The sequence below is a fragment of the Prionailurus bengalensis genome, chromosome D1 (genome assembly GCF_016509475.1).
Source record: "Prionailurus bengalensis isolate Pbe53 chromosome D1, Fcat_Pben_1.1_paternal_pri, whole genome shotgun sequence".
In the NCBI taxonomy this organism is placed as follows: Eukaryota; Metazoa; Chordata; class Mammalia; order Carnivora; family Felidae; genus Prionailurus; species Prionailurus bengalensis.
The window spans coordinates 48,368,413-48,391,881 of NC_057346.1; the positions used below are offsets into that span (position 1 = coordinate 48,368,413).

General features: G+C 35.1%; 1 protein-coding gene across 17 annotated transcripts in view; it reads left to right on the top strand.

The window, feature by feature from the left end:
- DLG2 (discs large MAGUK scaffold protein 2) overlaps positions 1-23,469 on the top strand; it is a 2,073,554-nt gene that overhangs the window by 1,286,957 nt on the left and 763,128 nt on the right. For 2 of the 17 annotated variants that reach the window (XM_043580070.1, XM_043580076.1), the window contains exon 1: positions 11,468-11,956. The exons of 12 other annotated variants lie outside the window; for them this stretch is intronic. In XM_043580070.1, the coding sequence (XP_043436005.1) occupies positions 11,648-11,956 (309 nt within the window). In that variant the 5' untranslated portion in view covers positions 11,468-11,647. Of the gene's footprint in view, positions 1-11,467; positions 11,957-23,469 lie in introns of those variants that run through there. 3 more of the 17 variants (XM_043580071.1, XM_043580079.1, XM_043580074.1) reach the window with 2 other exon arrangements.

The window sequence follows — 23,469 nt, forward strand, 5'->3', positions numbered from 1 at the left end:
GTTAAATTGTTATTACCTTATCACTTTTAAGTACATGATTATAACTACAAGATGTTTTATGTAAGCCCCATAATAACCACAGAGAAAATACCTATAGAGGATACACAAGAGAAAATGAGAAAGGAAAAACAGCACATGACACCACCAAAAAAAAAAAATCACTGAAACACAAAAGAAGACTATAAGAAATGGGGTGCAAAAAAGTTAAAAACAAACAGAAAACAATTAGCAAAATGGCAATAGTAAGTCCTTCTCTATCAATAATTTACTTTAAAAGTAAATGGGTTAAACTGTACAATCAAAAAACAGAGTGGTTTAATGGATTAAAATAAGGCTAAACTGTATGCTGCCTAAAAGAGACTCATTTTAGATTTAAGGACATAATAGGCTAAAAGTAAAAGGATAAAAAAAGATATTCCATGAAAATCATAACCAATAGGGACAGAAGTGGCCATACTTATACTGGACAAAATACACTAAGTCAAAAACTATCAAGAGAGACAAAGAAATACCTAATATAGTGATAAAAGCATCATCAGGAAGAGATAGCAATCATAAATATATATATGCACCCCAGATCAGAGCATTCAAGTATAGCAAGCAAACTTTTACACAACTGAAAGGAGAAATAAACAACAACACAATAATAGTAGGGGGTGTCAGTACCACACTTTCAACAATGCATAGAACATCCAGACAGAATATCAATGAGGAAACAGAGGAGTTGAACAACATCATAGACCAAAGGGACTTATCTGACATATAACAGAGAATTCCATCCAATAGCATCAGAATATGCATTCTTGTGAAGTACACAAAGAACATTCTACAAGATAGACCACATGTTAGGTCACAAAATAAGTCTTAACACATTTAAAAAGATTAAAATTATACCAAATATATTTCCAAACTATAGCAGAATGAAACTAGAACACAGTGGCACACAAGGAAAACTGGAAAATTCACAAGTAAATTAAACACAGCATTCTTGACCAACCAATGGATCAAAGAAGAAAGCAAATTGGAAATTTGAAAATATCTTAAGGCTAAAATGAAGACACAACATACCATAAATGGGCTACAGAAAAATCAGTTCTAAGCAGAAAGTTTATAGTGATAAACTTTTACATTTAAAAAATGAAAAAAAGTTCTCAAATAAACAACCTAATTTTATACCTCATGCAAATAAAAAAAAAGATCAAACTAAACTCAAAGTTAACATAAGGAAGAAAGTGTGAAGATTAGAACAATAATAAGCAAAATAGAAAATCAAGAAACAATAGAAAACAATCAATAAAACTAAGAACTGGTTCTTTGTAAGAGTAAACAAATTTGACAAACCTTTTAGTTATATTAACTAAGAAAGAGACAGAGATGACTCAAATAAAATAAAAAATAAAAGAGATTTTATAAGTGATGCCACAAAAGTTAAAAGTATAGGGACTGTGATGAACAGTTACACAACAACAAATTGGATAACCAAGTATAAATGAATTCATAGGAACATACAACTCACAAAGACTGAGTCATGAAGAAATGGAAAATCTGAACAGATGCTATAACTTGTAAGGAGATTGAATCAATAATTAAAACTTCCCAACAACAACAAAAAACCCAGGACGAGATGGCTTTACTAGTGAAATCTAACAAGCATTTGAGGAGGAATCAATGCCTATCTATCTAAAACTCTTCCAAAAAATTGAAGAGGATGGAACACTTTCAGACTGATCTTATGAGGCCAGCATTACTTGGATATCAAAGCCAGGAAGAGATACCACAAGAAAAGAAAATTTTAGGCCAATATCCTTGATATGTACATGTAGAAATTCTCCATAAAATACCAGCAAATTGATCTCAACATACATTAAAAGGGTCATACACCATAAGTAAGTAGAATTTATCCCTGCGATGCAAAGGTAATTGAAGCACATTGAATGTGATATACCACATTGACAGAACAAAGGATAAAAATCACATGATTATCTCAAGAGATGCAGAAAGAACACTGACAAATTTCATCACTTTTTCATGATAAAATAACTTAAACAAGGGATAGAAGGAAGTTACCTCAACATAACGAAAGCTGTATATGAAAAATTCATTGCGAACATCTTACTCAATTGGGGAAAGCTAAAATATTTTAAGTTCAGGAAAAAGATAAGAATGTTCATTCTCAACGTTTCTACATAATGTTGTACTGGGAGTCATAACCAAGCAAAAGGCCAGAAAAACAAATAAGAAATAAGCAAAATTATCTCTGTCCATAGATAATATAATTTTATATGTAGAAACCCCAAAGATCACACACACACACACACACACACACACACACACACACACACACACACACACAAACTGTTAGACCTAATAAATTTAGCAGAGTTGCAAGATATAAAATCAATATATAAAATTAGTGTTTCTGTACATTAACAATTAGAAATTTGAATAGGAAATTTAGAACACAGTGTCATTTGGGGTGCCTGGGTGGTTCAGTCTATTAAGCGTCTGAACCCAGCTCAGGTCATGATCTCATGGTTTGTGAGTCCCAGCTTCTCATCTGGCTCTCTGCTGTCAGTGCAGAGCTGGCTTCAGATCCTATGTCTCCCTCTCCCTGCCCCTCCCCGCCCCTCTTCTCTCTCAAAAATAAACATTAAAAATTAAAAAAAAAATAAAAAGACAATGTTATTTAAGCAGGGTCAAAAAGAATAAAATAACTAGGAATAAACTTAATGAAAGGATTGAAAGATTTGTACAGTGAAAACTACAAAACACTGTTGAAAGAAATTGAAGAAGACACAAATATGTTTATAGATCAGAACACTTAACTTTTTTTATTTATTAAGATTTTATTTTAATTCTAAAACAGTTAACATACAGCATTATATTAGTTTCAGGTGTACAATATAGTGATTCAACAATTCCATATATCACCCAGTGCTCATCATAACAGGTGCACTTCTTATTTCACCCCCCACCCCTACCCCACAACTACCTTCCCTTTGATAATCATCCATTTGTTCTCTTTGGTTAAGAGTCTATTTCTTGCATTCTCTCTTTCTCTCTCTTTTCCTTTGTGTGTTTGTTTCTTAAATTCCACATGACTGAAATCATATGGTATTTGTCTCTCTCTGACTTATTTTGCTTAGCGTTACACTCTTTAGCTCCATCCATGTCATTGCAAATGGCAAAATTTCATTCATTTTTGTGGCTGAATAATATTTAATTGTATGTATATTCCACATCTTCTTTGTCCATTCATTTATCAATGGAAACTTAGTCTACTTCCATAATTTGGCTATTGTAATTAATGCTGCTATAAGTATGGGGGGCATGTATCTCTTTGTATTAGTGTTTTTGTATTTTGGGGATAAATACCTACTAGTGTATTTACTGGATCATAGAGTAGTTCTACTTTAAACTTTTTGAGGAATCTCCCTAATATTTTCCAGTGTGGTTGCACCAGTTTGCATTTCCACCAACAGTGTAAGAGGGTTCCTTTTTCTTCACATCCTCATCAACACTTGTTTCTTGTGTTTTTGATTTTAGCCATTTTGACAGGTGTGAGGTGATATCTCACTGCAGTTTTGATTTGCATGAGCATCTTTGTGTCCGTTGGCCATCTGGATGTCTTCTTTAGATAAACATCTGTTCATGTCTTCTGCCCATTTTTAATTGGGTTACTTGGTATTTTGGTGTGTAATAATTGTATCAATTCTTTATATATTTTGGATGCTAACCCTTTATTGGATATGTCATTTACCAATATCCCCTCCCATTCATTACAATACTTTTTAGTTTTGTTTATTGTTTCCTTTTCTTTGAAGAAGCTTTTTATTTTGATGTAGTACCAGTAGTTTATTTTTGCTTTTCTTTGCCTCAGGAGACACACCTAGAAAAATGTTACTATGGCCAGTGTCAGGGAAATTACTTTCTGTGCTGGAAGACAGAGTTTTAAAATGTTCATACTACTCAAAGAGACCTATGGATTAAATGCAATATCTGTAAATATATTTATGGAAATAGAAAAAAAATACTAAAATTTATATGGAAATACAACAAAAACCTCTGAAATAGCCAAAACAGTCTCAAGAAAGAACAAAGACCACACCTGTTAATATGACCATTATCAAACCAATGAAACAAACAAACAAACAAAAAAAAACAGAAAATAAGTGTTGGTGATGGTGTGGAGAAATTGGAACCCTTGGGCACTGTTAGTGAGAATGTAAAATGGCTCAGCTACCTTGGAAAATAGTATTGAGGTTTCTCAAAAAATTAAAAATAAAAGTACCACATTTCATATATGATATAACATATATACCATATATTGAACTGCCCCATTTATGGCTATTTATACAAAAAATTAAATTATAATCTCAAAGAGATATTGAAGCCATATTCACATTTGGCAAATGGTAGAAACAACCTAAATATACATTGACAGATGAATGTATAAACAAATTGTGGTATATACATTCAATGGAATATTATTCTGCTGTAAAAAGGAAGGAGCTCCTATCATTATGTGACAACATGGATAAAACTTGAGGGCATTATGCCAAATGAAATATGTTAGTCACAGAAGGATAAATACTGCATGTTTTCATATTATATGAGGTATCTAAAGTAGTGAAATTCATAGATGTAGAAAACAGAGTGGTGGTTGCCAGGGGCTTGGGAGGAGGTGGGAGGAATTGTTCAGTGAGCATAGAATTTTAGTCTTACAAAATGAAAAAGTTCTAGAGAGCTCTACAGTATGCTTAGAGGTAACAATACTCTACTATATACTCAAAAATTTGTTAGAAGGATAGATCTCATATTGTGTATTTTTACCACAATTAAAAAAAGAACTAAAAAGGATATTTGTTACGAATACTAGTGCTGTTGATTTTTTAACTTTCTAATTTGATTGGTGGGAGGAAGAGGAGATGTCATCTTGCCTTTTTGCTCTCTGATACACACTTTTAGTATCTTCTGAAATCACTTTACCTTTTGAACTATAACATTTTTAACATGTTTAATGCTTATTTATTTATTTTGAGAAAGAGAGAGAGAGCAGGGGAGGGGCAGAGAGAGAGGGAGACAGAGAATCCCCAAGCAGGCTCCAAGTTGTCAGCACAGAGCCCAAAGCAGGCCACCCAGATGCCCCTGGACTATATCATTTTAAGAGGAACATGACTTTGGTGGTTGGAGTTTAGAATCCTCTCCCTGCTTTACCACTGGCTGGCCTTTGACTTGGAGAACTCCTCTGTCTTTTGCACTCTTTCTCTCTAAAGGGAGAACAACTTGAAAAGACCTGAGAGAAAAGCCCAGCTGTCAGGAAGTACAGCTTTTTTTTTCTTTTTTAACGTTTATTCATTTTTGAGAGACAGAGCATGAGTGGGAGAGGGGCAGAAGGAGACACAGGAGTTGGGGAGAGAGAAGGAGATACAGAATCTGAAGCAGGCTCCAGGCTCTGAACTTTCAGCATGGGGCCCAATGTGGGGCTCGAACTCTGGGAAATCATGACCTGAGCTGAAGTCAGAAGCTTAACAGATTGAGCCACCCAAGCACCCCTGGAAGTACAGCCTTTATGAATGGATATCTTGCTAAAATAAATCAGAAGCTGTTTCAAGGCACCTGAGTGGCTCAGTCAGTTAAACCTCCACCTCTTGATTTGGGCTCAGGTTGTGATCTCATGGTTCATGAGTTCAGAGCCCTTGTGGGCTCTGCACTCATGGCGTGGAGCCTGCTTGGATTCCCTCTTTCTCTGCCCCTTCCCCATTCATTTTCTCTCTTTCTCTCCCTCTCAAAAATAAATCTATAAGCTTAAAAAATATTCTTAAACAAAACAAGCTGTTTGAATTTCTTAGCATTAGAAGACCACTATGAATTTCTTTAAAAAAATGTGTTAATATAATTAGGCTACTCAGCCACAGTGAATGTTTCACTTAAATGCTGACCTTAAGAGCATGCTATATTTCTATTTGTTTGTTTGTTTTTAGGTCCAAAATGTTTATTCACTTTAAATTGGGAAGTAGAGGGGCGCCTGGGTGGCTCAGTTGGTTTAAGCGTCTGACTTCAGCTCAGGTCACCATCTCGCGGTCCGTGAGTTCGAGCCCCGCGTCAGGCTCTGGGCTGATGGCTCAGAGCCTGGAGCCTGCTTCCGATTCTGTGTCTCCCTCTCTCTCTGCCCCTTCCCCGTTCATGCTCTGTCTCTCTGTCTCAAAAATAAATAAAAAACGTTAAAAAAAATTTAAAAAAAATTGGGAAGTAGAACCCGGACCAAGATGCCTATGTTGATGACCACTAAAAGATAATTCTATCTTCTTTCTTGTTTATTTTAATAAATACTAAACATTTACTTTGTGCTTGGCTCAGAGGATACAGATGCACAAAAGAGATCCCTCTCCCTTCCCTAATGGGCATTACTTACATTTTTTTGGGAAAAAGGGCACAAAACAAATAATAGTATAATTATTGTTTTTAATATAATTGTTGTTAAGTGTTGTAGTAAACAAGTACAGGGTGACAGATGAGTGCTTGGTGGGAAGATGATCTGATATGTTCTCGAACAGGTGGGGACAGTGTCCTGGGAATGCCTCTTGAAAAGGTGACATTTAAGTTGAGCCCTAGAGAGTAGGGAGGACTCCAGAATTTCTGAATAGAAGAGGCTTATGGATGGCAAGCTAGTAGGATGGAAGGGTCTAGGAGCCTTCTTTCGGGGCTGTATTGCATAGTAAGCCCACTTTTAGACTGTGCTATTTGTTTATTTGGGTTGCTTTTGGGAGGTTGTCTCTTCATGCACCTTGGAAAGGTAAGCAGGAATGAATTACCATAAAACTGTGGCAAGGGGAAGGGAGCATGTGTAGTGGCCACAAGGTGGGACCAAGGGTAGGTATTCAAGGCCCGTGTTGTTGAATGGTAGAAGAAGGGGTGAGGCACAGGTTAGACAGGTGAAAGCAGCAGAGGCCAGGTCACACAGGGCATGATTAAGGACCTTATAAGCCACTTTAAAGATTGTGCTCTCTGTGGGGATAAAGATCCGAGAGAATGGGACTTTATTGACAGCTGTCAAGTAGGATAGGACTTGATCATTTTCACAATTTAAAAGTCTCTCTTGCCACTGTGTAAGAATGTATAGGAGTAAGGGTGGATGCCAGAGCCCAGTTAGGAAGCTGTTTCACCAGGTGTACAGAAAACTGATGCTAGTTTGGATGGGGGTGGTCATCATGGTGATTGAGAGAAATAGACAAATGTGAAAGATATTTGCACAGACACATGTATGAACAGAGTAGAGCACAACTGAATAGGCCAGAGGGATTTGGAAAGCTTCAGAGAAGTGACACCAGTTTAATCTTGAAGGATGAGAACAAATTCCTAGTCTGTCAGTTAGATTCAATTGCTAAAATATGTAAATTATAAATGATCATTAGTTTTTTTTAGTATTCCTTTCAGATTCTCTAAGAAATGTCACATAACTTGTGTTCTTATTTCTCTAATAGTGTTCCTGCATGTGTTAGAATGTAATAAGTCTGCATTTCCTAAAAACAGTTTTCTAATTTAGCCTTATTGTCAATTAAGACTGATTCCCTCTTCATCAACACCCATACAAATCCAAGTATATTAGTGAAAATTTGGGACATATTGAAACTTTATTCTACTTACTAAATCCTCAGTCCATGTTAAATCTCTATAGCAATTTGGTGTGTGCCTTTCCACACTGTTAATTCTTGTTTGTTTCTGCCTTGTAAGAATTATAATTAAATTGACTTAAGTATTTTGGAAATAATTTTAGAGCCTAAAATACTTTAAATATTCTGGCTTCTCTTTTGCTTTGAAAGGCGAACATGGTTGGGTCTAGAGATTGTCTAGGCTGAAGGTTATTAGATGTAGAAGAATATTAGCTAGCATTTATAACATCTCCAGTCTGCAGCCACAGGAATGGACTGTGCACAGTTTTCAAATCAAGAAAAATTGTATCCAATACCTTATACTATTTTGTGATTATTTAACACATTACTTATAGCTGCTACAGGGCTTATGGTACCCAGTCTTCCTTTAGCAAACCTTTAGCTCTTCTTTCATAATTAATATTTTCATTTCCCATATGCATAGAATGCCTGAAGGAAATTTTTTCTGGAAACAAAGTCTGCATAGTGCTTTAGTACGGCACAATTTATTTAGCAATTCATCTTTGCCAATTATTTTTTTATTAAACAAATCAAGCCAGATATTCGTTTTAAGCCCCTGCTTCAAAGCTAGTGGTTGTTCTCTGGAGTCAATGTCAGGTCAAAGGGAGGTCAATAAGATATATCTCATCTAGGCATTGTGTTGTGCACCATCTGCCCATGTTAAATCACAATGATAAGTAGGATGTGTACTTGTGCACCACTAATTCTTGTTTGGCCAGAATATCATGTCATCTCATGGTCATTACAATAGTCCAATTACAGTTGATCAAATTGAATTATCTTTAATCAGTAGGTCTGTCTCATAGTACAGTGGGCTAGTTGGACATATTTATCTATTTAAGTGGTCTGTCATCAGACTGTGAAAGCCAAATGTCATGTTCAAAAAAGAAATAACTGGGGAGAACAGGGGAAGACAAGAGGCTGGATATATTTTACGTGTATTAAAGTGAAAAAATAATTTCAGTATAGTCTTGCAATAAGTTTAATGAAAGTTTTCTATGGTCTTTGAGATCTTTGGAGGAAGTAGCATTAGTTATGCAATTCATGATGTTTATTTCTCTGTACAGAAATGGCATAGTGAGGTTATTAAAACAAAAATTCTAGGGGCGCCTGGGTGGCTCAGTTGGTTAAGTATCCGACTCTTGGTTTAGGCTCAGGTCATGATCCCAAGGTCCTGGGATCGAGCCTCACTTTGGGTTCCATGCTGAGTGTGGAGCCTGTTTAAGATCCTCTTTCCCTCTTTCTCTCCTCCCCCCTCACTGCATCTCCCCTGCTCGTGCACATGCTCTCTCTGTCTAAAATAAAAAAAAATAAAAAATCTATTTTCATTGTAATGAGAAGAAATAGCTTATTCCAAACAACCCATTTATAACAGCGTTAGGTCCCTATAAAGATTTGTAATATCTTTGTGTAGTGCCCAGCCAGGAGGTTTTCTGTATTGCTGCAAACTGCACCCGCCATTACAAAATTTTAATGGATTCACGCTGACTCCTACACAGATTGATTCTCATACCTGAGAGGCAAATGGGTGAGAACAGGGCATGTTTTCCCTAAAGATGGCAATGGGCCTTTGAGCACTTATATCTGCCTGAAAAACTAGAGAAGCATCTATGGTTAGATAAGATGGGAGAGAGCCAAACTTATCACTTCTTGACATTCTCATTTGGGGGTGATAGTATTGCCATATCACATCAAGTCCTATTGTATAGCCATGCATCATGGTGACACTAGACAAATACAAGGATCTCTGGGGCTTTATTTGACCTAGAAGTTCTTTCAGGCTCATTCCAAACAACCCAGCATAAAAAATGAAAGAGAGAGAGAAAGAGAGGAGTGAGAAGAGATATAGAGGGAGAGAGAAGAGAGTGAGAGGGAGAAGACAGAGAGAGGAGAGAGAAGGGAAGGGAAGAGATGTGGATGGCACTCTGCCCTTTTCCCCACAGAGCATCACATGATGATCTATTTGCCTCCATTTTACTGTTCTTAGATATCGATCTTAACTCCTGGATTCTCTTTCAGGAAGAAAGACCATTAATATCATTGTTATTTCCACCTAACAATTCAAGTCTTCATTTTTTTTTTTTTTTTGGCAAATTTCCTTAACACTTCAAAACCAACACTACAGCTAACCTTAAAGGAATAATTTATGTTTTTGGAGCATTGCTGAACGAAATATTATTTTCAAAACATGTTAGCTCCTGCATGTCTCTTCCTTCTATATAAACATTCACCCAACCATTCATTCATCCATACAAAAAATATGTATTTATTAGAAGTCTGGTACGTGCTGGGCAGGAAGCGTGCTAGGTGCCTGGGGTAAAAACAAAATGGTCAGTAGCAAACCAGGGCCTGCCCTTTGAACTTCCACATATGGGTCGTCATTACTTAGCAAAGGTGTCTTGAATGCTTGCATTGCCAGGCAAGTTACTTATAGCAGCCCCTGATGCTATAAGAGTTTGGAAAAGGACCATTTTGTGGAGATACACAGGAAGAGTAGATCCTACATCTTCCTTTCAGTTTTTATGTATAAAAATGCTTTGTCCAGGGAGTTCTAGTGTTGAAAATTGTATATTTTATAATCCTAGCCCTTGAAATCAGAACCTTGCCAATCCAGTCAGAAATGAGGTCTATACTGCCCCAGCAGTGGGAAGGCGGATCTGTTGGTCTATAGATAAAAATTATATCTTGGGGATTGTAGCATTTTTTTTGGTGCTGTATAGATGGCAGCTTGTATCCCAGTCAAACCAAAATGGTTCCCTCAGGGATATGTGATAAGGATAGACATTTTGGCAACAAATATGGAAAGTTTCAAACATAATAAAAATTCTAACTGTCGTAGTAATTAGCCTTTCTCTTTACTAAGCCATACTATGTATGGCTTCTGCAATCATACTAAAATTTTAAAACAATCATGTCCTCTCTGGAAGGCAATTGCTTTAAATTGGATAGATTTCACTCATTTTCCAGTAAAAGAATTTGAAAATTCTGTCTGTGGAAACCAAAATACTGGATGGCAGAGTTGGATGTGTCTTTCACTTTAAAATGCAGACTCTCTCTGTGGTGAATGTATTTGTTGTGGTAAAGTATTTGAAAGGAAATCCTCAGAATAATTTGGGGGAAGGAAAAACACTGTGTTAAAATAAGCCAACCCATAAGTTTTGAACTTTGAAAATTGCTTTATTTTGAACCAGAAAGAATTAATAATCATTCATAGCATAAAAAATGTATGTTTGGAATATAATACATAATCTTGATCTAAAACAAATTAAACCTCCAAATTTTAAAGGACCCTAGTATAATGCTGTGATCTCAGTGATTTTTCTGAATGAATTAATATTGTTTAGAGTTAATATTGATGCCCTTATATAGTTACCTCATGATTTGCTCTGTGTCTTGGCAAATATCTCTCTAGGTAAGTGATTCCTGTAAATGTTAGAAATTTCTTTACAGGTTAACTTTCCCATCATTTTAAATTGTCCATGCTGTGTTATTTCAGTCTATATGCATCCTTTCCAGAACGAAGGGTCCTGCTAGTCTGATAAGAAGCTCTCTTTCCTGAGGTCTGTATTTTGTGTAGGGCTCATCTAGGAGACGGAAAAGCCAGAATGCCAAATTGCAAAGAGTATTCTTTACTGTGGGGCTCCATCCAAAAAGGATTTGTAACACACTGTACAGTCTTGTAGCCCAGCTGTGTGGAGCATTGATTGCTTCTGCCTAGAGCAGGGATACTGTCAAGTTGCTCTGTGAGTTGAGTCATCTATTGACAAAGAGCTACCAGCCCGCAGATAATGCTGTGCGGAGCTGCTCTCGCTGCTCCCACGATGCACTGCTTATAGCAGCTGTCAAAGATACTGAGGGATCCACGGGAGGAAAAAAAAAAAAGACTTTTACAACTGCCTGGAAGAAAAGGGGTGTGAGGGAGGAGACATTCCTGTGCAGAGCTGACCAAAGGAAAGAGTAGGCATCAGGGCAGTATGAATGCATACCTCACCAAGCAACACGGCTGCAGCCGGGGGTCCGATGGGATGGATGCCGGCAGGAGTGCACCCACACTGATCAGGGATGCCCACTGCGCTTGTGGCTGGCAGAGGAACCCTCATGGGCTTGGGTACAATTCTCAGACCATGCCCTCCTCAGGACCAGGGGGCCCAGCTTCAAACAGGACCAAGCTGGTCACTTTGTGGGACAGTGTGCGGAAAAGCCCCCACAAGACGAGCGCTAAAGGCAAAGGGACTTGTGGGGAGCGTTGCGCCTGCCCACATGGTTGGTTCAGCCCAGCACAGGTGAGCCTTTTCCTTCTGACTTTCCCTTGACTATCGGAAGAAACTGAGAACAAGTTGTGTAAGGGTAGCATGGTTTGGAAACTTTGCTGAGTCCTCCTTGCTGACTAGGAGCGCCTGTTTGGAAAACGGTAGGCCTGGAAAACCTGTCATTTTCACAGGTGTTTGTGGGCTCACCTCTGGGTGGCCTGTGAAAGTCCGAAGATGCTGTGCTCAGTTTCTTCCAGTGACTTTTTCCCAAGTTCAACTTCTGTAGTCCTCAGATGATTTTACTGTGCTGCATCATTGGCTTTTAGCAGCAATTTAACTTCTAATCATTGTTAACTTTTCTGTACTGCCTAGCCTCATTGTTTTTGTTTTTGTTTTTAAGGGAGAGAAAAAAATGAACTTTAATCAAATACTTTCCACCTCTTTAATGATAAAAAGGCATTTATTTCTTCAGCTATGGAAAGTAGTGATTTAAATTATGCTTTTCTAATTTTACTCTCATAATACTGTATACCTTTTCAGTAATGGAGAAGAAAATTTGTTTATATGAAATAATTCATTTTACACACAAAGGGAATAATTGGGTGCAGACTACAGGATGATTACACTCAGAATACAATAATGAAACATTTTATTTATTCATAGAGTAGCAATAAGGTTATTTATATTAAAAACTATAATTCTCTTTCTTCTGTAATCTAGTTCTGAAGCAGATGTGCAGATTGCCTTAATTTAATTCCTAGCTTATTCTTGCCCCAAACTACTGGCATTTTATCAGAAATGAAATTGGTTCATTTTTCTCCTGTCCCCATCCAGAAGAGGTAAGACAACTTCCTGTAAATGCTGTAAAATTTAAATAAAGTGCACCTGTAATCACTGTCATAAATATAGAACAGTGATAGTTCTTAAATATCCATTGAGAAGGAGAAAAGCTGTTTTCAGGAAAAAAAAGTCTTTTCTTGATTTTAATATGATTTTACTATAATTGAGGAGTGGCTATTGATTACAAGTGAAATGGTATGATGGGAAAGGTGTAGAGAACATTCTAATTTTAATATTAGTTTTTTAAAAAGTACTTCTAAGAATACCATATATCACTAGATCTTAATGATTGAGTTACATATATGTGGCTTTTGATGAATTAATATCATTCATCTCAGAATCTTGCTTTAAATGAAGAATATATTGTCATTTTAGCATTAAACTGGTTCAGCCTGAAATGGAGCCTGACATTTGGAAACTCAATTATTTTTCAAAATTTAACATGAATTTCAAACTGAAAAAAAAAACAGTCTTGACAATTTTGAAGTCTCTATATATTCTTTAACAAATACAAATGGTTTAAATGTCTTTAAATTATATCTCTTGTGTTGATTATGTTAAATTCTCAAGGCAAAGAAGACAAACACACATCTAGCTTATGGTTTTTGCACAGAGTAGAATTAGCCAACTGACATTAAAGTAGAAAAAGCAACTTGAAAAAAAAAAAAAAAGAAAAAGCAACTTGATTTATTGTCATAATTCTTTTTATCCAAGGTGTAATAAGATTTGCATTTCATAACTGATAATTTCTCAGCCCCAAAACAGTACATTATAATAACCATGCTCTAAAAATCTTGATACATTTTTCATCCATCAAGGGAAACTTTTCCCTTTCTTGCTTTTTAACAAAGTCAGCCTCCTACTTGCCTTAAATTTATAGCCATTTAATGCTTTAAAGGATTGAAATAGACTCTCTGCACTGATAATTAAGGATCTAGTGACATATGAGAAGGCAATGGATTAAGACAGCTACCATCTCCCATTCTTTTTCATACTTATTTCTATACATTTTCTCTTATTCACATATATTTTATTGTTAGCTGGGAAGAACAGTCCTCCAAATATTGGAATTAAAATACCATATCTTTTAGGGCCTTTAGTGTTGTGACACTCTTCTATCACCTGACCCTTCCTCCTTTTTACCACCTCAGTCCTATGAGAGTGCTATGCATAGATTTTAATATATGTTTTAAAATATCTCTATAATACCTAAATACTTGTACATATTAACATATTTTCATGTATTTATAGGTCTCTATATATGTATCTATATACACATATACATGTAGGCATGTATATACATATATACATATAAAAATTAAAGTTCTATATTATTATTTTCTTACCTAGAAAGTACTAACTTGTTCTTCCAAAGGATGTTTTATTCTCTTCATATGAAGTACATTTCCTTTACTTCCTGTAGGTGTTCTAAAATGCTGATTTATGTGTATGTGTATATATGTATACGTGTGTACATGTATATGTGTACATGTGTATATGTGTGTACTCATTTACATATGCATCTATAGAATATGTCTAATATTTAAAATATACAGATATGTGTAAGTACTATACACCCTTATATACTCTAACAAAAGTAAGAGCATATGTGTGTGTATGTGTATGCATATGTGTCCATTAAAAGCCTAGTCTGTTTTGAGAATTTTATGATATGATACTGTTCTTACCCCTTAAATTAGCTACAGATACCCTGTGAAATACTGTGAAACAAAGGATGGAGGTTAATTATACTAAACATTACAATTCTTGATAAAGTAGAAAGGAGAAGAATGCGTGCTTTAGAATAACCTGGGGACCCACATATGGTACAGAATGTGCCTGAGGGCTGTTAAGTGTCTTGGAACTGAGATCCTGCTCTCAGAGATATTTGCTGTATTACGTGGAAATCAGCAGTGTGATTTCCGGCTGCTATAATAGAGGGCCATGGTAATGACTTGAGTTCCTCCCAAGGCTCTTTGCCAAACTCCTGTTATTTGGGGTGTTGTGTGCTAACAGGACACTGTCATTATGTTGTTCCTCAGCAAGACTAAAAAACAGCTTCTGTCCTTTCTCAAATAAGTTTTCATTCCATTTAAATCTGTAGAATTAATATAACCCTAATAATAGGTAAGAAAATGGAAAATTATAGTGTCCAGAAGTGAGTTCTAGAATGTACATCTAGGAAAATAATGTTGGTCTTGGGTGAGGAGTGGGGAGAAACTGTCCATCATTGCATATGTGGCATTTCTCCCCAATTCAGATTGATCTGGGAAGGCAGCACAGAACAGTGGAGACTCAAAGGCCAGAGTCTATGCATTTGTACTTCATTCATTCAGTCTTCATTTGTTTATTCAACTATCATTTCCTGACTGCTTAGTATGTGCTTCTCTATCAGGGCTGTGGATATAATAGTAAACAGTAAAATAGTAAATAGTAAAAACAACAAAAAAAAGTAAATATAAATAGTAAAAAGGAAATCCTACCCCTACCATTGTGATGCTAATGGCCTACAGCCATATATAATCTGTAGTAAATATATCATTATATATACAGAATTATATAATCATAAATCACAAATTGGAAGTGAAACAAGTTCCATGGAGTTCTGCAAATTCCATAATGGACATATATTCAGGAACCAGAGGAACCACAGAGGAGGAAGAGAGCAAGATAACTTTTAAGTATTCATTTATTTACTTATTTTATTTTATTTCTATGAAAAGATACTGTATCTCTTTAAGCCTAGATTTTCTATTTTATAAAATGAGCATAAAAATAGAGCCTAACTCAGGATTTTTAGTGAGGAATGATTAACATAATAAATGTAAGGCACTTAGAACAGTGCTTATAAGTCATATGGGTTCAATAAATATTTGTAGAATGAATGAATAAGCGTGGAATAAAAGTTGGCTATTATTAACTTACTCCTTACTTCATTTTTTTCTGATTGTCTGGGAAGAGAAAGTAAGTGAATTAGTAAAGACTTCAAGAGGTAGTGATGCTTGGGCTGAATCGAACTGAACCTTGAAGTAACGTACATGTGTTTATCAAGTGAGCAAAGAGAGAGAAGCTTTTGGAGTAAAAATAACAAAAACAGAAACACCTGTAACACTCTGGTTGCTGTGTAGAACTACTCATAGATGCTCATAGTTCTGTTTGCCCAGAATGTTGGGCACTAGACAGTAGGTTCTTCAAGAGCTGAGGCTAGAGACATGAACAGGGTTTGGACACACAGAGAGTCTGGTGGGCTTTGATGAGGACTTCACTGAACTGGCAGCACGGAGTCAGTCACTGCAGGATCCCAGTGTAACTGGTACTGCTACTCTCCATGTGTTAGACTGCATGGTCATTGAAACTTTCTGGGCCTCAGGTTCTCTGTTTCTAAGAAAACTGATTTTCCCCAAATGAACTCCTATATCTCTTCCAATACTACTCTCTGTCAACTGACACCCATTAATTAATGGGAAGCACTTTGGAAAAGATTTATGCTTTAAAGCCAGACAATCCTAAGTTTAAATTTCCTAGCTCTGTGTGACCTCACTTCCTTAACCTCTTTAAGACTCATTTGTCTCCTTCTGTAAAACTTAGGATAATAAAATTATATTATGGGAAATGTACTAAGAATTGAAAATACTGTACTCTATATAAAGGAGCCCAGCATGGTGCTTAGAACGTAGGAATTGTTCAATAAGTGGTATTTATTATTACTAATGATATCTAAATTATGCTTTTCTAACCTGAAGAACTTATAGTCCATCAAATTTATTATCAGTATTGTAGTCCTTTATTAGAATTTCTCCTTTGTTCAGTAAATTTTTTGATGTCTTATAATGATGAAGGTTAGGTTAGGCAACTGTCCAGAAACATTTGGCACAGTACCACATGATGATGGGATGACATTTTACCCTTCAGTGTTCTCAGAGATTCACAAAATGCACACTACCAAAAAATGTTTATATATCTGTCATATATATATGGCATATATATGTGTGTATGTATGTGTATAGATATATACATGTATATAATAAATATAGTATATATTATATGTATATAATTGTATATATAATATATGTTGTGTGTGTATATATATATATATATACATATATATATATATATAAATTGTGTGTGTATATGTGTATATTAGATTTTCTCAGAAACATTCTGCCAGAACAACTGTATTTGAAGCACTTATTCAAACTCTGTAAATCTTCCTTAAGTGTCCTTCTGCAACTCCTCCAGAAATAGCAATTTGCAGCAACTTGAGTGCAGAGAACCTTTTTGTCCAAGAAGTAGAGTTGCCCTAGGCTGAAATCTCAGGCTCAGCTTATGCCCAGCCAGAAAGATCTGACAGCTTGTTTTAACTCTGTAGCTGTTTCTACTGATTCCTCCCAGAAAGAGAACCCCTTACCAAGGAATAATAAGACTTTTTAGTCTCTGGAAAATACCATTTGCCCCCAGGCAAAAGAAACAGAAGAGAATAAGAGATAATACAGGATAAATTAAAGTTCTAGGCATTTTTTAAACAGACCTGAAGCTACATGGTCAATACTTACATCCCGACTTCTTCTGGATGCTGATGTGAGCAGAGCATTTTCTCTAGGGCTGGACAAGTAGAGACAAAGTACTGAGGTTGGGAAAGGAAAGAGCAAAGATGATAATATTTGTTGAATTCTCACAATACCCATAATGTATGAAGCACTATGCTAAGGCTTTATGTTACTTATTTTTTAAATTCTCCCAACAAAATTAAGAGTGGTATTAAAATCCCCACTTTATAGATATGGGAATTAAAGCTAAGAGTAACTTTCTCATGATGGCACATCTGAAAAGGTAGAAATTGTTTCAAATGTAGGTCTATATGACCACCTTCCCCATTCCACCATATCTTACAGAAAGGCCTCTTTGAGGAATAGTGGGAGGTAGAACACCCCAAGAGACCTTTTGAACTCTCTAATTTAACAGGAAATTTCCTTAAAGGATTGTAGTGTTGGGAGAACTGGCACTCCCTAGTAGAACCCTAGATTTCCCCATTCTGTTTCATTTTCTGGTCATGGGAACCCTGAGCTGATTGGACCTCTAAAGATGTCTCCTCTGTCTGATCAAGGTTAAGAATTGTGCTGATCTGAAGGAGCTGTTGTTGGTTCTCACAGCACTGATACTTGCTCTTAGAAATACCTTGTGATCTGTGGTTATTTGCAAATTAGATTCAGTCTTACAACCTCTATAGTGAGGAATTGAGAACCATGTATTTTAAACTTAATATACATACATAACAAAGTACATGTAGACATTATCTTACACCCAAAAGCATTATTGTACATTGCTGAATGTTGTAAATCTCACACATTATCTACTTGTGTATTTATCATGCCAAGAATCAAATATCTTTCCTTAATACTACCATCTCCATCATCCATCCTTTTCCTTTTCCTGACATTGTTTAATCTGTTACAAATGTAGCCCCACCTGATTTTATTCTCCTCAATTCTCTAGACTACTTTGTTACATTCTTTTAATCTCCCAAAGGCGTGTGTGTGTGTGTGTGTATACACACACACATATGTTCATATATATGTATATATATGTATATGTATATGTGTGTATATATGTATATGTGTGTGTATATATATATGTATGTGTATGTGTGTGTGTGTGTGTGTGTGTATATATATATATATATATATATATATATATATATATATACACATATATATGTATGTATATGAAGCCTAAAAAAGTTAAAAGATTTCCTCAGGCTCATTCAGATTGTGGTAGACTTGGTCCATGTCTTTGAACTCAGAATTGAGTTACCTTTGTATTGTGTCAAGCTGCCCTCCTTCTCTAAGCCCTATCCTCCTCTTTATGAAGTTAATTATTGGAAGAACATTATTAAGCATGCAACTTGTTTGGTAATGCAGTGTTGGACATTATACAAAATTTATATTATATCTTATTTCTACTACTTCATAATTCAGAACAGCAGTCCCCAAGGAGATAGAAAGAAGAGCCACTAGAAATAATTTTAGAATTGTATGGAGATACTTATGTATTGATAATGATTGGGAGGTAATACTGGCATCTTGGAGAAGGGAGTCAGGGATGCTAGATGCACTGTAATGTGCAAAGAAGTTCTGTACAACAAAGAATCACCCCATGTACTCCACAATTTTTAACATTCCACTGGACATTCATGAACATTTTTTTTAAGTTTATGATTTTCTAAGTCTAAAGTCAAATTCAGTTTTACAAACAGATATGAAGTATTTTCTGCAGAAATTTAATAAGCATTAAATTTCTAGGAATGTAACTCCTCTGTAAATCAAGGAATCATTGCATTTTATTTTGTTAGGAATTTGGCAGAAGTTGACACCCATTTTGGAAAACCCCACCCTAATTCTGCTGCTCCTATATTGGTGTCACAGATATACCTCTCCTGTATTAGTCTACATTTGTAAATATCACCTGCAAATATGTAATCAAAGAGACTTGAGACTTCTTTTAATAGACTTAGAAACACATAAAATAGATCTCACAGATTTAATTTATAGGGTATTTTAAAAACATTTAATTTGACATACCATATATTAATTTTTAAAATATTTTAGCATCCAATAATAAATCTATTTTTTGAAAAGTAACTGAAATTATTTATTTTTTAGTTTTCTCTTGTTTTTAATACTACTCTGAAATTATCCCAAAGGTCATCTACACTCAACTTCCCTGTAAGCTCTTAGGTTGCTGAGTTGTTGTGTTGCTGTTTTTGTTGTTGTTGTTGTTTGTTTTTTTCAACCCATTCCCCATTTCTTAAAGGTTAGAGTTCCACAGTCTTTTGAAGTACTAGAAATCAAATGCATACCTTGTCATTGGAGAGAATTCCAAACAGAGATAAAGAGATAGGGATAGAGAAATGATAGATAAACTTCCTCAGTGGCCTGTGGTATATAAAACAGGGAATTATTTTGACACCAAAGTTATAAATAAGGGCCAATTTATTTTCAAAAATATCACTTTTATTAGCTTTCTCTGTTTGAACTGTTGACACTTATGTTAGATTTTCTATATTTCAATTGAGGTTATTTCCTTTAATCTCTTATTATATACAAATAATCTGTTATTACTTCTACCAACACTAATGTTTAAATCTGGAATCCATCATATATGAGTTTTTTCTCTTCCTGTACTTCTTGTAAGAACTGGTATCTGGTCTCTTTATTCCATTTAAATATATATTTATTAATTAGAAGTGTATGTAAGCATTTAACTACTTCATTACACTGTTCAGTATATTTGGCCTCACAGATTTACATATTGAAAACATTTTTTAAATATAAAATACTCTTGTATTTTTCTTTTTACTTAGTATAGAAAAATATGTGTAGACAGTTGCATTATCTATGAATTTCAGATGGAGAAAGGAGAGTATTACAAAACAAATATTATAAAATGGAAACGTTGGGTCCAATAGAATTGAGAATCTGGCCCTGTATAGAAAAAGTTTGCAAAATTCTGCACTACACTATTAATTTTCCATTTAATTGTGATAGAATATCCCGTTCTGCCTAACAGAGTCTATTCATCTTTTAAAGACCTGGTTCAAGAACATCCTTCTCATTAATCCTATCTAGCTAGCCCATCTTAGCTCACAAAACCTGTACTTAACATGGCATCCTGCACAATTATCACGTTACCTTGCACTGTGGTTAGTGTCCTTCTCAGTCTCCTGTTGAGAGAGTCCTCATATGCCCATTTTGAGTCCAACTCCCAGTGCTAGTTGTCCATTTACTTTTGTGACAATTCTTGTATTATCATTATTAAGTTATACATTTGGGCCCAGACTTCTCAACGGTATCCCTGGCTGTGGAGAGGAGAGACTATGTCATCTATACTTTTATGTCTAGTTGGTTACTGTGCGTGATTTACCTATCACAATGTATCACAGTTATATAGTGCTTATCTATATGCTTCACTGAACTGAATTCCATTAGAGTACAACCTATTTACCTTTGTTTCCCTAGTACCCAGAAAGTAGCAATAGTTCAATAAAGTATTCTTGGTTTCTGAATGAATATCAGCACAGAATATAAAAGTACTTAATCAGTACTTAGTACAGTACATATAAGTGTATATAAAGTACTTAATTAGTTTTGAGTTTAAGTAGTATTGTTATGAATTATGCAAATGCCTTAAGATTGAAAGTGACCACTTTTACCCTTATAGTAGCTCTATTTAATAACAGATTATAATAAAAAGTTAACATGCATTTATTGTTTGTTTCTTTTGTTTTTAGTTTCACTCAGATTCTTATTCTATTGTGATGCTGTAAAAATATTGGTATCACTGTTCAGAAATTAGGTTCTGGATTCAAGTGGGTCATGGTGTTCAATGATGAAAGGAACAGTGCTGTACTTTGAGTAGACAGCCAGAAAAAAAATCGATTCTTCACAGTTTCTTTGTCCAATTTAGGAGTCACCTGTTCTCTAGAAGGTTGAAATACTGTCATGAAATATTATTTTATAATTAGTTTCCATACAATCTACTGTGGTCTGCATGACCTTTATTCTCCATCATTTTCATCATTAAATGTAAGTGCTCAGAGTCCAGGAGTTGACACCAGCACATTAAACATCCGTAATTGAAGACCTTTGTACTTTATTCTGATAGGCTGTGCTATTTAGTTAGTAGTCAACATTGACTGATATGGTTTTTCAGTACTACTGTTTTCTTTAAGAAATGAATTAGCTTTAGAACTATGTAAATAATTCAGATATTTTCATTACATTTCAGAATGATTAATAAATATATCTGCTCCTGGGGTGCCTGGGTGGCTCAGTCGGTTAAGCGTCCGACTTCGGCTCAGGTCATGATCTCACAGTTTGTGAGTTCCAAGCCCCACGTCAGGCGTCAGGCTCTGTGCTGACAGCTCAGAGCCTGGAGCCTGCTTTGGATTGTGTGTCTCCCTCTGTCTCTGCCTCTCCCCCGCTTGTGTACATGTTCTCTCTCTCCGTCTCTCTTTCTCTCTCTCTCTCTCTCTCTCTCTCCGTCTCTCTCTCTCTCTCTCTCTCTCTCAAAAATAAATGAAATGTAAAAAAAAAATTTTTTTTAAATATATCTGCTCCTGACAATCTGGAAAGACAATTATACAAAATCTTTGATTCTGGTTTTATACTGTTTATTCATTTTTCTGATCTACTTTACTTGTTCTTTGTTACACATATTACTGCTCTTATCTGCAACATTTTATGGCTTATTTTTCAGGTATTTTTTAGAACAGTTTTAGGTTCACAGAAAGATTAAGAGGAAGACTTACAATATTTTTTATTCTATTTTCAATTAAAAAATTTTTAATAAAAATAAAAACTAAGTAGATAATTATAAATCTTCTTAGTTTAAAGGTAAACATATACACTACTTTTAAAAATAGTTTTGTTATTGGGTTTTGATGTAAAAGTAACACATTTCTGGTAAGTGTTATAAGCTAAAGATAAGTTTAAAATAATTTAAAACACCTATAAAAGTACAAAAACCACAGTTAATGTTTTTATACCCTTTTAATGTTTTTAATTGTCTCTGTATATATATCTTCAGAAATAATTTTGTATTATCACATGCTCATAGATGTACCTAAATATATTGTTTGTATGTGTCTGTCTGTGGGAATTCAATAATATAAAACCATATTGCTTTTTAAACTTAGCATCATATTGTGAACATTTTCCTAAGTCAAACTATTTTTCTTATTGACATAATTTTATAATGACTACATAATATTCATCTTTCCATAAAAATTCAAGTTGATAGAGTTTAGGTTATCTTTTTTTATAATTAATAGAAACAATACCAAAGTTAAGCATTGGTATGCAAGGACTTTTGACCACATTTCTCATAGGGATATATTTTCAGGAAAGGAATCACTAAATCATTTATGCAAATTTTTAAGGCTCATAGTATTTATGTAGTAATTCAGTCAATTTTTATTCAACAGTTAATGATTGAACAGTTCCCATATGCCAAAACACTGTGTTGAATAATGGAGATATAAAGGAGAACAAAAGAGATTGATTCCTGCCTCTTACAGCTTAGAGCTAATTGCCAAATTGCTTGTAAGAAGACTTTACCAATTTACAGTCTTTCGATTTCAGGAATGTATAAACATGTCTTTCCTCCTGTGCTCATGAATTCAGTAAGCTAAAAAATTGTATGCCATTACTATTTTAATTTGCTTTTTTTTCTTAATAAAGATGAGTTATTTTTCCTGTGATTGTAGCCAGTTGTGATACTATTATGGCATCATCTATAATCCCTAGCACAATAATAATATCCAGGTGACAATTTAATACATGCTTAATTTGTTGACTGTGTGAATGGTAGGATGGATGGAAGGAAGGAAGGAAGGAAGGAAGGAAGGAAGGAAGGAAGGAAGGAAGGAAGGAAAGAAGGAAGGAAGAATGGGTATACAAATAGGTGAGTAGTTTCTGCTTGAAAGTCCTAATAAGAGAAATTTCTCCCTATCCTAAATATAGAAGAGTAGTTCTATAACAATCTTTTGAGTGATCTATGCCCCTGCCTCTTCTGTCACTGTAGCTCCTTAAGTCTGTTCTCTGGAAGGAAAAGAGCTGAATGCTCTTCTTTTCACACTGATGTAGGTGAGCAAGATTGAATTGAGTGACAGATGAAGAGGTAATTAGTACAACAGGCAGATATAGACA